Source organism: Idiotropiscis lumnitzeri, chromosome 12, assembly GCF_059441095.1.
Source record: "Idiotropiscis lumnitzeri isolate Australia: NSW breed Sydney's pygmy pipehorse chromosome 12, RoL_Ilum_1.0, whole genome shotgun sequence".
Lineage (NCBI taxonomy): Eukaryota > Metazoa > Chordata > Actinopteri > Syngnathiformes > Syngnathidae > Idiotropiscis > Idiotropiscis lumnitzeri.
This window is the reverse complement of record NC_142402.1, coordinates 1,645,981-1,662,831: the sequence shown is the minus strand read 5'-3', so window position 1 is coordinate 1,662,831 and position 16,851 is coordinate 1,645,981. Positions and strand designations below refer to the sequence as shown.

At 48.2% G+C, this 16,851-nt stretch overlaps 1 protein-coding gene across 3 annotated transcripts in view; it reads left to right on the top strand.

Moving 5' to 3' along the window:
- LOC148325152 (phospholipid phosphatase-related protein type 4-like) overlaps positions 1-16,851 on the top strand; it is a 235,487-nt gene that overhangs the window by 40,560 nt on the left and 178,076 nt on the right. For 2 of the 3 annotated variants that reach the window (XM_088311142.1, XM_088311141.1), the window contains exon 2: positions 11,239-11,424. The exons of the other annotated variant lie outside the window; for it this stretch is intronic. In XM_088311142.1, the coding sequence (XP_088167268.1) occupies positions 11,327-11,424 (98 nt within the window). In that variant the 5' untranslated portion in view covers positions 11,239-11,326. The remainder of the gene's footprint in view (positions 1-11,238; positions 11,425-16,851) is intronic. 3 annotated transcript variants of the gene reach the window in all.

Genomic DNA, 16,851 nt, shown 5'->3' with positions numbered 1-16,851 from the left:
GGAGCTGGGATTGAACCCACGCCCAAAGCTGTCTCTCACTGTGAGGCCATCGTGCTAACCAGTTGGCCACCGTGCCGCCCGCGGCGCGTAATGTAGCCGTTAATGTATAACATTAGCAGCAGACATTCATAAAAAGCATGCAAATATACACAGTATATACGTATATACACAGATCCCCATGAATATACACACTTACATCCCACAACATATACAAGTGTAAGGAAACACTCCTAATGTCTGTCCATGGTACAGAGGGGAAATAAATAAAAACGCTGCAATGATAAAAAAACCAAAAAAAAAAACACTGAATGATAGAAAATACTGCAATGATAAAAAATACTGCAATGATAAAAGTACTGCAATGATAAAAAAATACTGCAATGATAGAAAATACTGCAATGATAAAAGTACTGTAATAGTGAAAGTACTGCAATGATAGAAAATACTGCAGTGATAAAAGTACTGTAATGATAAGAATACTGTAATGGTAAACAAAATATTTAAGTACAACATTGGATAAAGCACAGGAGTAGTGTGTATTGCATCCCAAGACTGTACAATTGCAGAAATGCCCGCCCGTTTGTAGGCCTGACCCAATGTTCTTGTTAAAAAGTCTGACAGCAGCCGGCAGGAAGGAGCGGCGAAATCTCTCTTTCGTAGAGCGGGAGTGTAACAGTCTATCACTGAAGGAGCTGTGGAGTGTTCTAAGAGTGTCATTGAGTGGGTGGGCTGGGTTGTCCAGCATTGATGACAGTTTCGCGGTCATCCTCCTGCCCCCCACTGAGTCCACAGAGTCCAGGGAGCAGCCCAGGACAGAGCTGGCCCTCCTCACTAGTTTGTCCAGTCTCTTTTTGTCCCGGCCCAAGATGACTCCTGTCCAGGAGACCACTCCATAGAAAATGACCAATGAAACCACTGAGTCATAGAAGTTCCTGAGGAGTGTCCCCTGAACGCCAAAGGACCTCACCCTCCTGAGTAGGAAGAGTCTTCTCTGACCCTTCCTTTAGAGAGCGTCTGTGTTGTCGCTCCAGTCCAGTTTATTGTTCAAATGAGCACCCAGGTACTTGTAAGTTGAGACACTTTCAACGTCTGTTCCCTGGATATTCACTGGTGCAGGTGGCGAGTGCAGATGCTTGCAGAAATCCAACACCAGCTCTTTGGATATCCCAGCGTTGATTTGGAGGCGGTTCTGTTGACACCTGTCCTCAAAACCCTGAGTAACCCCTCTGTACTCCTGATTGTCTCCGTCAGTGATGAGGCAGAGAACCGCAGAGTCATCAGAAAACTTCTACAGGTGACAGGTAGAGGAATTGTATTTGTAGTCCGAGGTGTAGAGGGTGAACAGGAAGGGAGCCAGAACAGTTCCCTGTGGCGCTCCCGTGCTGCAAAGGAGCACTTCAGACACACAGTCCCGTGTGGCCGGTTTGTGAGGTAGTCGTGGATCCATGTGATGAGGTGGTGGGCCACTCCCACCTGCTCCAGCTTGTCTCACAATAGTGTGGGCTGGATGGAGTTGAAAGCACTGTGGAGAAATCAAAGAACATGATCCTCACAATGCTCCCCGCTTTCTCCAGGTGGGAGAGTGAAGTGTGGAGCAGGTAGATGATGGCATTATCCACACTAATGCCAGGCTGGTATGCGAACTGGAGTGGTGTCAGGGAAGTTTCTATTAAAACAAGCCTGAACAAAATGAATCAACCAGCCAAGATCGTCTTTGTTACTCGCGAGGAGTGGCCCCCTGAGCAGTCAGGGGCGAAGCTCCAGCTTCCTGCTCCGGTATGGTTTTTATTGTATCACAGCAAAGCAATTTGAATATGCAACTCATACAGAATGGAAACCCCCCTCGCATAAAGGTCAGTGTGACTTCAGTTTGTGTCCTTGGTTCTCAGACCCCTCTACTTCATATCAGACTGGAATGTGCGCCTGACTTGTCTCTTCCTATCAGTGCAGGCACTTCTGTTAACACTGGATAACAAGGGTACAATGTTCACTTGAATTTCAAATGACCTGTAAGCATAGTTTGAAACTTGATAATATGACAAACTAATTTCTTTGACAAGTGGGGGCATCGAAGAGCTCACCAGTGTCATGACCAGTGTCGGTCATGTCAGGGTTTTTTTGTTATTGTTATTGTCACGTCCCATGCCATGCTTTTGTGTTGTTTATGTTTGTCAGCTGAGTAGGGGCGTTTCCCCTCAGCACTCCGTTCCCACCAGCCACGCACCTGTTCCCCATTAGCCGCGCACACCTGACTCCCATCTGCTCCCCTAATCAATGGACTATTTAACCACCCCTTGCCGACAGCTCAGCGTCGGAACATTACGCCCTTTATGGACTGTCACGACCACCCTCCTTCTCACTCTCGTTTCGCCCGCGCCCTCGCTCATGCCCATGCTCATGCCCACGATCCCTAGTGTTTGTCACAATCCTCGTTACTTGTCTCCTTTCGTTCTATTTAGTCACGTTTAGTTTGTCTTTGTTATTTAGCACCCTGCCACGTTAGTTTGTCCATGCCACGTTGTTTGTCCTCGTCTGATTAATGTAATAAATTCCCTTTAAGTTTACCCGTTTCCCTGCTTCCTCGCTTTCTGGGTCCACTTCCTCCTCGCCGACCGGCGAGCACCCCCTGACAGAATGTTCCGACCTCGACCGCCTACGGACCCAGCGGGAAGCTCTCGGCGGCGTCATCGACGTCGTCGCTCGGACTACCCCCCTCAGCCTGCCAACGAACCCCGTGTCCTTCATGTAGGCTCCATTTTTCGTTCCACGTCGTTTTCACCCTTTGCGTTCCGTGATCACGTTAATGAGTACCCCTCCGTCAGACCTTCCCCCGTGCTAATCGACTCTGATCTCGACGATGACTCAGAGTCGGAATTTGCAAACGATTCTTCCTCTCCCGAGGAATTATGGGCCCCCTTCTGTGGTGATCCTTTCTCCCCTTCGGCCACCGCGAGCCCTGACTGCGGCACCCGCTTGGCCTACCGGGCACCCCCAGGTGGCGGCCAACAACGGCGGCCCATTAGGGGTTCTGCTACCCCCCACGGCATCACGCACGCTGCACCCCCTGAGTCACGCAAGTCACAGCCACCTCGTTCACTCCGTTTACCGTCGGTTTCCGCACCGTGTCACGCTCCCCTTGCGCCTCATAGCTCACGTTCACCAGCACCTGTAGTTTCGGTCTCTCGTGTTCCTCGCGTCTCCCGTTCCCCTGATCCCCTATGGCGGCAGGCGGGTAGGGATCTGGTCCCCCGTCGTCAGCTGCAGCAACCCATGCCGCCTCCACGTCAGCTGCAGCGATCCAGGCCGCCTCCATGTCAGCTTCAGCGACCCATGCCGCCTCCACGTCAGCTGCAGCAACCCATGCCGCCTCCACGTCAGCTGCAGCAACCCATGCCGCCTCCACGTCAGCTGCAGCCTCCAGTGCCGGTCCCTCACCAGCTGCAGCCTCCAGGGTCCCACTCCGGCTCACCGTCAGCTGCTGAGCCCCGTCCCGGCCCCCCGCCAGCTGCTGAGCCCCGTCCCGGCTCCCCGCCAGCTGCTGAACCCCGTCCCGGCTCCCCGCCAGCTGCTGAGCCCCGTCCCGGCTCCCCGCCAGCTGCTGAGCCCCGTCCCGGCTCCCCGCCAGCTGCTGAGCCCCGTTCCGGCTCCCCGCCAGCTGCTGAGCCCCGTTCCGGTGCCTCGCCAGCGCCTCAAGCCCATGTTCCGGCGGAGCACGGCTTGCGTCCATCCCACGTTCACGTCCCGGCGGAGCACGTCCTGCGTCCGTCCCAAGTCCTCGTTTCAGCGGAGCACATCTTGCGTCCGTCCCAAGTTCACGTTCAGGCGGAGATCATCCTGCGTCCTTCCCAAGTTCACGTTCAGGCGGAGCACATCCTGCGTCCGGCCCAAGTTCCTGTTCCGGCGGAGCACGTCTTGCGTCCACTCGAAGTCCCCGTTCCGGCGGAGCACGTCTTGCGTCCGCTCGAAGTCCCCGTTCCAGCGGAGCACGTAGTGCGTCCGTCCCATGTTCACGTTCCAGCGGAGCACGTCCTGCGTCCGCCCCATGTTCACGTACCTGCGAAGCCTGTACGGCGTCCGTCCCAAGCCCTTGTTCCGGCAGAGCACCTCCTGCATCCGTTACAAGTCCTCGTTCAAGCGGAGCACGCCTTGCTTCCGCCCGAAGCTCACGTTTCGGCAGGGCACGTTCCTGCCTCGACGGCGGTTGACGATTCCCGGCCGTCCCAAGTCACGTTCGCGACGATGAACCGCCGCCGTTTCCCGTCTCTGTCTCGGCGGTCTTCGACGACGCGCCGTCGCCTTTCGTCTCGGCCTCGACGGTGTCTGAGGAACCGTCGCCGCCTTTCGTCCATCCCTTGGCGGCGCCCGACTACCAGCTGCCGCTCCAGGTTCTTGCCTCGGCGGTGGACGACGACCTGCCGTCGCCTCTCGCCTCTGCCTCAGAGGCGTCCCACGAAGCGCCTTCACTCCCATTTCCTGCACCCGCGGTGGACGACGTTCTGCCGCCGCCCCCCGTTCCTGCATCGGTGGTGGACGACAACACGCCGCCGCCTCCCGCCTCTGTCCCGGCGGTGCTAGATGAACCACCGCCACTTCTCGCCTCTGTCTCGGCGACGTCCGATGATCCGCCACGGTTCCTGCCTCGGTGGTGGACGATGACCAGCCGCCGCCTGCCAGACGAAGCGCCGCTGCTCCCGGTTCCTGTCTCGGTGGGGCTCGACGACCAGCCGCCGCTCCACGTTCCTGTCTTGGTGGGGTTCAACGACCAGCCGCCGCTCCACGTTCCTGTCTCGGCGGGGTTCGTCGACCAGCCGCCGCTCCACGTCCCTGTCTCGGCGACGCTCGACGACCAGCCGCCGCTCCACGTCCCTGTCTCGGCGCCGCTCGACGACCAGCCGCCGCTTCACGTTCCTGTGTTGGCGACGCTCGACGACTCGTCGCCGCTCCAAGTCCCTGCCTCGGCTGAACCCGCCTCGCCACTGCTCCAAGTTCCTGTCTCGGCTGCGCCCGGCCCGCCGCCGCTCCACGCTCCTGCCTCTGCTGCACCCGGCGTTCCGCTGCCGCTTCTCGTCTCAGCCTCGTCGCCGTACTTCGTGTGGCGATCTGGACCTCCCGGACGTCCGCCCGAATGGCCAAGGCGGGACTTGCAGGTCTGGCCACCCGGACGGCCGCCTGAAAGTCCACGAAGGGACTCGCTGGTCTGGCCTCCCGGACATTCGCCAGACCGGCCTCGAACACGGGGCGTGGTCCCACCTCCCGACCCCCTTCCGCCCACCCTCGTTTTTTGGACATTGTTTTCCCTTTTTCTGTCTTGTTTTTTTTTTTGGAACGTCTGGAATCCGTTCCTTGGGGGGGGGGGTACTGTCATGACCCGTGTCTGTCATGTCAGGGGTTTTTTGTTATTGTTATTGTCACATCCCATGCCATGCTTTTGTGTTGTTTATGTTTGTCAGCTGAGTAGGGGCGTTTCCCCTCAGCACTCCGTTCCCACCAGCCACGCACCTGTTCCCCATTAGCCGCGCACACCTGACTCCCATCTGCTCCCCTTATCAATGGACTATTTAACCACCCCTTGCCGACAGCTCAGCGTCGGAACATTACGCCCTTTATGGACTGTCACGACCACCCTCCTTCTCGCTCTCGTTTCGCCCTCGCCCGCGCCCTCGCTCATGCCCATGCTCATGCCCACGATCCCTAGTGTTTGTCACAATCCTCGTTACTTGTCTCCTTTCGTTCTATTTAGTCACGTTTAGTTTGTCTTTGTTATTTTGCACCCTGCCACGTTAGTTTGTCCATGCCACGTTGTTTGTCCTCGTCTCATTAATGTAATAAATTCCCTTTAAGTTTATCCGTTTCCCTGCTTCCTCGCTTTCTGGGTCCACCTCCTCCTCGCCGACCGGCGAGCACCCCCTGACAACCAGGGGGCGCAGATGGACGAGGACCAGGCTCTCCAGGTTCTTCATCAGATGAGACGTCAGCGCCACTGGTCAGAAGTTGTTAAGATCCTTCGGATGGGGGGGTCTTTGGAACCGGAACCTGGCAGGATGTTTTCCACAGCTGGGGGACTATGCCCAGCTTCAGGCTCAGGTTGAACATGTGCTGGACGATTCCACACAGCTAGTCTGTGCTGGATTTGAGGAGCTGGGAGCTGATCCCATCTGGACCCGCTGCCTTCCTTGCCTTCATCTTCCAGTTCTTCACCTGAGATGTTGTGAGGAACAAGGCTGAGCAGGAGGAAGTGGTGGTTGTCTGATGTGGCTGTGAACTGAAGCCTGTTAAGAGAGAGTGGGGAGAGAAGAGAGGGGGGAGAGAAGAGAGGAGACAGAGGGGGAGAGAGGGTCTCGTTCGCAGCGGCAGGAGGAGTTGGTGGGGCTGCAGCAGGGGAGCCTGAGCGGGGTCAGGCATTTGATCAAACCTATTGAAAAATAGATTAAACTCATTTGCCCACTGAAGCCCCCCCCCTCACCCCTTCTGGGTCTTACCTGGTTGTCTGTGGCCTGAGATGGTCTTCAGGCGCCCACAGACATCCCAGGCATTATTCTTCTGCAGTTGTTCCTCCATCCACATCCTGTAGGACTTTTTCCCCTCTCTGATCCTCCTTCTCAGCTGACGTTGCACTCTCTTCAGCTCCTCCTTGTCGCCTGACACAAAAGCCGTCTTTTTCTCCTTCAGGAGAACTTTAATGTCCGGTGTGATCCAGGGTTTGTTGTTGGAGAAACCTCTCACTGTCCTGGTGGGAATGGTGTTCTCCATGCAGAAATGAATATACAGTGAACCCCCGGTTATCGCGGTTAATGGGGACCGAGACCACCCGCGAAAGCTGAAAATCCGCGAAGTAGCATCGCACCTTAAAAAAAAAAAAAAAAAAAAAACGTGTGTGTGTATATATATATATATATATATATATATATACTAGCGGCACACCTTCAAAAATGCTTAAAAAAAAAATATATATATATATATATACATATATATATATATATATATATATATACAGTGAACCCCCGGTTATCGCGGTTAATGGGGACCGAGACCACCCGCGAAAACTGAAAATCCGCGAAGTAGTGTCGCACCTTCAAAAAAACAAAAAAACCAAAAAAAAACACTGTGTATATATATATACTTCGCACCTATATATATATATATATATATATATATATATATATATATATATATATATATATATATACTGGTAGAGAGAGAGAGAGTGAAATTCATGTTATAACAAAAAAACTAATATTATTAAAACTTATTTTTTTATTCCCCAGCCATTATTTTGTATTTATTCAATTACTTCTTTTTGTATTTATTTAATTACTTCGACTTTTACCTGCTGGTACGCCGTCCGGTGTGCCCTGTGAATGTTATGATCCTCCAGCAGAACTGGAGGATTGAACAGGACTCTCCAAACGCAGACACGGGAAAAAAGGTGGTGATACAAAGATAGTGTAGCGACTTTGTAAATAGTTCAAGGGTTCTGTGTTTTCCTCTTTTCTGTGGAGGCTGTGAAGGCAGCAGGGGAGTGAACGTTATGTTGTTGTCGTTGTGTTGCTCTCTCTCTGATTGGCGTGGTTGCGGCCAACAGCAGCCGTTTTTGGCTTAATAATAAAAGCGTTCGCTGATGGACAAATTGGCCTGATTTATTATACAACGTTACAATATTTATTATAATCACAATATAGTCAGTGTAATCAGCGCGTCTCGCAGCAGCTGATGGCATGGCGCGAGATGATCGCTGGAGGAACGCCCACACAGCTGAAAAAACAAAAACACACGCGGCATGACAGGCACGGATCATGACAGTGAAATGAAAGGTGCCATTCTTCATTTATTTATTTATTCATTCATAACTGACAGCCTCGCTCTCCGCTGTTGCCCGGGCGGAAGGTGCTCCTATTCGGCTTAACTACCACGCACGCCGGCCGGTCTCCTTCGGAGCTCACGCACGGTCCCGAACGAAGCCAAATGTCGCCGCGCGAGTGCCCGGGCGGAAGTTGTTTATCTTCGGCTTGACAGCCACACACGCCGGCCGGTCTCCTTCGGAGCTCACGCACGGTCCCGAACGAAGCCAAATGTCGCCGCGCGAGTGCCCGGGCGGAAGTTGTTTATCTTCGGCTTGACAGCCACACACAGCGGCCGGTCTCCTTCGGAGCTCACGCACGGTCCCGAACGAAGCCAAATGTCGCCGCGCGAGTGCCCGGGCGGAAGTTGTTTATCTTCGGCTTGACAGCCACACACGCCGGCCGGTCTCCTTCGGAGCTCACGCACGGTCCCGAACGAAGCCAAATGTCGCCGCGCGAGTGCCCGGGCGGAAGTTGTTTATCTTCGGCTTGACAGCCACACACGGCGGCCGGTCTCCTTCGGAGCTCACGCACGGTCCCGAACGAAGCCAAATGTCACCGCGCGAGTGCCCGGGCGGAAGTTGTTTATCTTCGGCTTGACAGCCACACAGTCCGACGCAGAACACGAGTGACTTTATTTTTTTATTCTTTTGCTACTCTTGACGCAGCTATCGGTGGTTATAAAAAAATAAACAAATCAGTCAATTGGAATACAATTACGTGTTCTCTAACAGGATACCACCTATGTGTATGTTGACACATAATTTGATCTCGCTGGAAACACGATCGCCCAACTCACTCATCCTCTCCCCTTTTCATCGTGTTTTGACCACTGAAATTCCTTTATGGTGGCTTCATTGATTGCGAAATTTCTTTGGTCTAACTAATGCAAATGCAGGTAATTCCCCCCCGAGCCAAACGCTTACTCTACGTGTTGAATTGTAGCGAATGGTGTGCTGAAAACCGCACCGACTAAGACTGCCACTTTTATGGAAACCCTAGTTTAAATTACAGCAAATCAAAAACACAAACTCATACATTCTTCGTGCCTTTCAATGAAAACAAACGTAGTAACATCGCACCGCCTTCAGTCAATGCGTGCGCGCTCCCGCGACAGGGGATGCAGATTTTGGCAGGGGGTAAGTACTTTGGCACAACACCGGTCCCGAACGAAACGGGCGGAGGTTGTTCCTCTCCGGCTTGACTGCCACGCACGCACGCACGCCGGCCGGTCTCCTCCGGAACTCTCGCAAGGCCCCGAGCGAGGCGAAATGTCGCTCTTCTCTGTCCACTCTCTTCTTCGCCCACACTCTTCTTCGGCGCACGCCGGCCGTCTAACCGCTCCAGCGCCCCCTTGTGCCGCTCGGCGAAACTACAATGCCCCCGAATATTTTTTAGACCCGCGAAGCACTGAACCCGCGAAAGGTGAACCGCGAAGTAGCGGGGTTTCACTGTAGTCTGTAATTGTGTCTGTTAGACCATTAATGTCATCCCCGTGGGCTTCGCTGAATACCTCCCACACAGTTGTGTTGAAACAGTCCTTTAAGGCCTCCTCGGCTTCTCCAGACCATCTCTGAACTGTGCGTGTCAACTGGCTACCTGCTGTCTAGAGGTTTGTACACAGGCAGGAGAGCAACCAAGTTGTGGTCAGCTTTGCCCAGCAGGGGGAGGGGCAATGATGTGTACGCCTCCTTGGAGTTGGCATAGAAAAGGTCCAATATTTTATTGTCTCTGGTGTGGCAGGTTACATATTGTGTGAATGAAGGCAGAGAGGAGGAAGGATGCATGATTGAAGTCACCAGAGATAAGGAGCAGAGGGCATTTGGGTGCTGTGTTTGTCGCCTGCCCACAGCTGCTGTCAGTACGTCACAGGCTGTCTCACTGTTAGTACAGGGTGGCACGTACGCGATCACATGACTGAACTCTCGCGGTAAATAGTACGGACGGATGCTAACAGCTATCAGCTCAATGTCCCGACTGCAAAGTTGATTCTTAATAGTGATGTGCCCAGGGTTATACCATCTATCATTAACAAACACAGCCAGTCCTCCTCCTTCCTCTTACCGCTCTCCAGTGTGCTGTCCAGCAGTTCCGGTCACGTCATTGCTTGCTGGAGGGGCGTGAGTTCCAGTCACGCACCTGTTCCTCATCTAGGTCATTTACCATGTACTACTTGAGGACTTCCTACTTCATACAGTGTTGGATTATTCACCTTGGTCACAATCATAGATCTTAAGTGTTGAATGTGTTGACGTCATGTTTTCCAGTGTTCTCAAGTCTCGTTGCTGTAAGTACTGTTTGATTGTTCTCGGTTTGTTATTTACAAAATTGGATTTCCTTGTTCTTTTGAGACAAGCGATTTTCGTTATTACTTCTGTTTAGTGCATACGTGCAAACAACAGTCAAGACCCATGTCCCCACCCGAAGGCTGAGGGAAGCTACCCTCTCGTCCACTGAGTTGAATGTGCAGATAAAGATATTCACGTGAAGACACTAATGTTCACGCTTTCTCACATTAATTACAAATCAGAAATATCCAAACAACACTTGTAACAACTGTTGGGTCACTCTTGAGAGTGTATATCTGATCCTGAGTCGGACCAGCATTACTCCTGCTCGCCTCTAGTCTTTAAATCTGAAGGCGGTTACAATAAAATAAGTGGTGAGTTCTTTTTCCAAAGTAGAGGTCAATACTTTGTTCGAAAAGCATACTATTCACACTTGACTTCTGTATATGGACAATGTTTATGAACCACAGCTATTGAACATACAAGACACGACAAAATCCTATTCTCCGGCAAGCCTAAATGAATGAAGAAGCAAAAACAAAAATCAGAAATGAATGAGAGGTGAAGGACAAAATGGGACTTCTAATAGAAAAGTACAGTTTGCAAGCGTTCAATTACAAATTTGTATGCACCAACTCAAAGCCAAGGGAGCCGCATTTGTAGTCACTTACATCTGTTCAGCAGGGTCTCACACGTTGAGCAGATGTAAAGAAAAGAAAAAAAAGAAAAAGAGAAAAGTACCAACCAAAAAAGAACAAACATGGCAGTTGGAAGACTTTTGTTCAATTTTTCGGCGGAATCTTGTCCCATAATGTCATATTGCGGTCAACACGAAGTAGAGACTGTACTAATTCTAATTGAACCAGGAAATGTATTTGCCAAACACATCGCATTATTAGCTCCTTTTGTGAAAACAGCAAGTTGTACTATAACAATGAAAAGTTGGACATGTGCACTGAAAAGTTAAGAGAGGTTCAAACTCGGTTCACCTGCAAAGGTTATAGTGCATTTTAGGTCCATTCTGATATTTAATTACTTGTGAGTTGTGTGTTACATTATGTATAACTTAATGGTTTTTTTTTATTGTGTGTGGTGTGTTTGCCTTTATGCAGCTACCCATTCTAGCTCTATCAGTCATCAGTCTGTATTTCCTGGAGCTTACGGATATTTTCCAGCCAGTGCAAGCTGGGTACAGCTGCAATGACAAAAGTCTTTCTCTACCCTACATCATACCCCAAAAAGAAGTTTGTTCTCTACCTCTGCTCTTCAGCTTGGCATTTGCCATTCCCACCACTACTGTGAGTAGAATGTACTTATTTAGTTCCTGCATGTGATCTGCAAAGCTTATTTTTTATTTTTTTAATTGATTGATAGCTTTTATTCTCTATGACTGTTGTGACATACAATTATTGAAAAAATATGTTTTAGATAATTGAATTTTAAGCTAAATACTGGATTTTCATAAGGCACACCACATTAAATGGTGTTGTCTCAATTACGGGTGCTATTACCGTATTCAACACATACATAAGGCTCAACTATTATTGGGTGCATTCACGGTAAAACATACCTTATCTTAAAGCATACAGCAGCATGCTTGTATGCAAAAACGTTTTTCAAAGGCAACGGCTTTGGTTGTACTTTATTTATTTAACATGTCAAGTCAAGTCAATTTTATTTTTATAGCTCTTAATCACAGACAGTCTTAAAGGGCTTTACATACCCACAATCACCATCCCCTGAACTTAACCCCCAGGAGGGCAAGTAAACACTCAAACCCCATTAGGGGAAAAATGAAAAACCTTGAGAAGGGACCACAAATGAGGGAATCCCGCTTCCAGGATGATCAGGCAGCAATGGATGCCAAGTGGGCAACATTTGACATGTAAAATGATGCTATACAATGTTAGCTGAGATAATGTAACAAATGGATATTAACAAATGGAGTTGTTGTGGCGTCCAACTTAAATTAAGCCTAGGCAGGCTAAGACGAGGGGAGTTTGACTTTTTATTCATAGAGGCGCATCCACAACGTAGGAAAATGACTGCCACTTACTTCATTTTGCCATTCAAGGTACTTCTTTTGGACAGATCAGCTCTTTCCACAATGCGAGGACGTTGACGTTTGACGTTTATTTTTCTCACAAGTCCGTTTTACATGTGTGCTCATAGTTATTTTCCACAATGATTTTCACCATGTTTTCACGTTGGTTCTCACTATATTTCACGATGACTTTGACGGTGCTTTCACGCTCACCCCACCACCAGATCAAAACCAAAACAATAACTACCCACAGGTGAGTGCAGCTACTAATAAGACCACTCCCCCCTGTGACAACACCAATTACTGTGAAAGTGGAGTGTGCGCACGCTTGGCTTGTGCACAACGCACAAGCACGCATCCCAACAACGGAAGAAACAACATAAAAATAATATGGCTCATACAGGAGTGCTGCAGGAAGACGACTTCAGTGGAGCCAATCCTCGCTCAGTTGGTCAATGCCTTAAGCTACATCGCGGGTCACCGTCGCCTAATTTCCCAAGGGAAGAGGCTGCAGAAAAGAGAATAGAAGCGGCAGTAAACTGCCCAACAAATAGTTCAACTAAATGCAGTGTATAAATGAGTTTTTAATAGTGTTTTGAACATTTCTACTGAGGTGGCGCCTCTGATATCTGTGGGTAGTGCATTCCAAAGCGTTGGTTGACCGAATAGAAAACGCTCTAGAACCTGCGGACTTTTGGGTCTCAGGATCACTAAAAGAGCAGCATTTTGTGAGTGAAGGTTTCGGGACAGAACATATGGCACCATAAGGTCAATGAGATAGGAAGGTGCTCATATGTAAGTAGCAGAACTTTAAAATCACATCTCAAGTAGACAAGAAGCCAATGCAAATTGGCTAGTATCGGGGGTCATATGATCGCACTTTTCTCGTCCTAACATATTCAGGTCATTCATTTCACATTCCTGTATTCCCATTCACACTTTTACCTCATTCACGTTTCATAAATTCCAATTGCTCTTCTTCGACACACCACTACTTCCGCATATTTCATCCAATTTTCACTGTTCCAACTTCAATCTTTTCCAAATATTCATGCCATGTGTGCTTCCATTTTTCACGTCTTCACTTATTTCCCATAATTCACCATTTCACTTTATTCACCCCCAAAAACCCCATTCATTTCCAATGGGGCATTCAACATTGCACCCATGCATCCACTTCGCATATTCAATACATTCAGGACATTCATCCTCCTTTCTATATGGTGGGTTGGTTCAGCGGACAGGCACCCGCTTCCAAACTTGGAGGTTCTCGGTTCCATTCCCGGTCGTTGAATACTTTTCAGGATCATTCTACATGCTTCCACCTTCCATTATTCACCATCATTCCACATTCTCTTTCAATGTCATTCACTATAATTCAACATTCAATATTATTCACTGTGATTGAAATCATTCAATTTTATTCACTATGATTCAAAATCATTTAATTTCATTCACTATAATTCAAATTCATTCAACCCCATTCAATATTTCAGTGTCATTCAGTATTTTTCAAAAACATTGTGTCATTCAAAATAATTCAATGTCATTCAGTGTCATTCAAAATCATTCCACAAAGAAATTTCCAGCTTCTCCGCCTTCACACGCAATTTCTTAAGGAATTGCATTTTCTAATTATTTTTATATATTCTATTGTCTTCCTCGCCTTTTTTTCGGCACGCTACTACTTCCCAGTTTTCATCCCATTTTCACCATTCCAACTTCGTTCTATTCCAAAAAGTCATGCTTCGCAGGCTTCCATTTTTCATGTCTTCACCAATTTCCCATAATTCACCATTTCACGTTTCACCCCAAAAATCCCCATTCATTTCCAATGGGACAGTCAACATTTCACATTTACATCTTTCCAGTTTGAAATTCAAGACATTCAGGTCATTCATTTCACATTCCTGTAACTCCTTTCACATAATTCATGTGATTCACTCTATTCATACATTCCCATTTCACATGTTTCACCCCAAAAATCGCCATTCATGTCCAATAAGACATTTAACATTTCACATTTACATGCTTCCAGTTTGAAATTCAAGACATTCAGGTCATTCATTTCACATTCCTGTAACTCCTTTCACATTATTCATGTGATTCACTCTATTTATGCATTCCCATTTTACATGTTTCACCCCCAAATTCCCCATTAATTTCCAATGGGACATTCAACATTTCACATTTACATGTTTCCAGTTTCAAATTCAAGACATTCATGTCTTTCTTTTCACATTCCTGTAACTCCTTTCACTTCATTCATGTGTTTCACTCTATTCATGCATTCCCATTTTACATGTTTCACCCCCAAATTCCCCATTCGTTTCCAATGGTACAATCAACATTTCACATTCAGATGCTTTCAGTTTCCATTCACATTTATGTCATTCCACTTAGAAATTCAAATGTTTGAGCTCATTCAACTGCCCTTGGACTGGCAGCCACCTTGGACTAGGTCATTAGCCCCCTCCAACCATCTTGGAGAAGGATGCCAATCAACAGTAAGTGAACCTGAAGTGACATCATCATATCTGAAGTGAACCAGGAGTGACGTCACAAAACCGGAAGTAGGCGGGATCTGACGTCACGTACCCAGAAGTGACATCACAAACCCGGAAGTGCAGCCCCAAAACAGAACGTGACCCGGAAGTGACGTCACCGGACACGATCCGGAAGTGACGCCACGAACCCTGGAGTGAACCGGAAGTGATGTCATTCGACCAGAAGTGAACCGGCAGTGATGGCATGAAACCGGAAGTGAACTGGAAGTGATGTAATTCGACAGGAAGTGAACTGAAAGTGACGTAAAACGGCCGGAAGTGATATAATTCGCCCGGAAATGAACCGGAAGTGATGTAATTCGACCGGAAATGACGGAATTCGACCACAAGTGAAGGAATTCGACCGGAAGTGACGGAATTCGTCCGGAAATTTACCAAAAGTTATCGGATTTAACCAGAAGTGATTGGATTCGACCATAAGTGAACCGGAATTGTCGGGATCTAACGAAAATGAACCGGAAGTGACGGGATCCGACCGGAAATTAACCCGAAGTGACAGTATTTGACCGTAAATGAACCGTAAGTGATGGATTAGTCTGGAGGGGAATCGTAAGTAACGGGATTTGACCAGAAGTGACGGTTTGAGAATCATTCAAAGTCATTCACTGTTATTCGGTATCATTCAAAATTATTTGTCATTCAGAATCGTTCACAATCAATCATTGTCATTCAGTATGATTCAAAAGTTTTCAACGTTATTCAGTTTCGTTCAAAAATATATAATAAATTCAGTATTGTTCAATCTCATTCATTGTCATTCAGCATCAGTCATCAGTATCATTCACAATCATTCATTATCATTGAGTATGGTTCAAAGTCGTTCAATGTTAGTCATTTTTGTTCAAAATTTCAAAATGTAATTCAGTTTCCTTGAAAGTCATTGATTGTCATTCACAATCATTCCTTGTCATCCAGTGTCATTCAAAGGTGTTCAATGTTATTCAATTTTGTTCAAAATGATTTAATGTCATTCAGTATCATTCACAATCATTTCATTCAAAGTCATTTATTATAATTCACAATCATTCATTGTCATTCATATCATTCAAAGTTGTTCAATGTCGTTCAGTTTCATTCAAAAATATTTAATGTCATCCAGTATCTTTCAATGTCATTCATTGTCATTCAGCATCATTCAATGGCATTCAGTATCATTCACAATCATTCATTGTCATTCAGTATCATTCAAAGTTGTCCAATGTTATTCAGTTCCATTTAAAATAATTTAATGTCATTCACAATCATTCATTGTCATTCACAACCATTCATTGTAATTCATTATCATTTAAAGTTGTTATTGTGTTATTCAGTTTTTCAGGGGTAGTCCGAGCGGCGACGACGAAAGCTTCCCGCTGGGTCCGGATGTGGTCGGGTCATTCTGTCAGGATTCTCCGCGCATAATGTTCACAACCCACAGGTGCAGCCATGTTTGCTCCACTATGGGTATCTTTTTTGGTGTCGGGAACTAGCGGAAAGGCGGTGGGTGCAGGGGCTTGGTCGGCAGGGTGAGGGGGGTAGTCCGAGCGGTGACGACGAAAGCTTCCCGCTGGGTCCGGATGTGGTCGGGTCATTCTGTCAGGATTCTCCGTACGGCGGGCCGGAGGTGACGTCGCGACGCCGTACGGCGAGGGGGAGGTGGACCCAAAATGCGAGAAAGCCAGGAAATGGGGAAACGTAAAGGGAATTTATTAAATCAGTAGAGCGAGGGCAGACAAAGGAACGTGGGCAAACCTAGAAGACAGACTAAACGTGACAGAACTGGACGAGGATGATAACAAAAACCGAGACAAAATACAAAGGAACGGGAGCGAGGGCGAAAAGCAATAACAAGTACATGAACATGATCAAAAGCGAGAGTCGAGAAAGTCCGTAATGGGGCAACAGGGAGCAAAACGGGATAATGACCCGACACCGGGTTGATGGCATGGGAAGCTTAAATAGTCCGGTAATCAGGGGAGCAGATGGGCATCAGGTGTGTGATCGTTAACGGTGAGCAGGTGCGTGACTGGTGAGGACGAGGTGCTGGGGGGAAACGCCCCTAGTCAGCTGATCAAACAAAAACACAACAGCATGCACACAAAAACAATAACTAAAACCTGTAATGCCCGACGGGG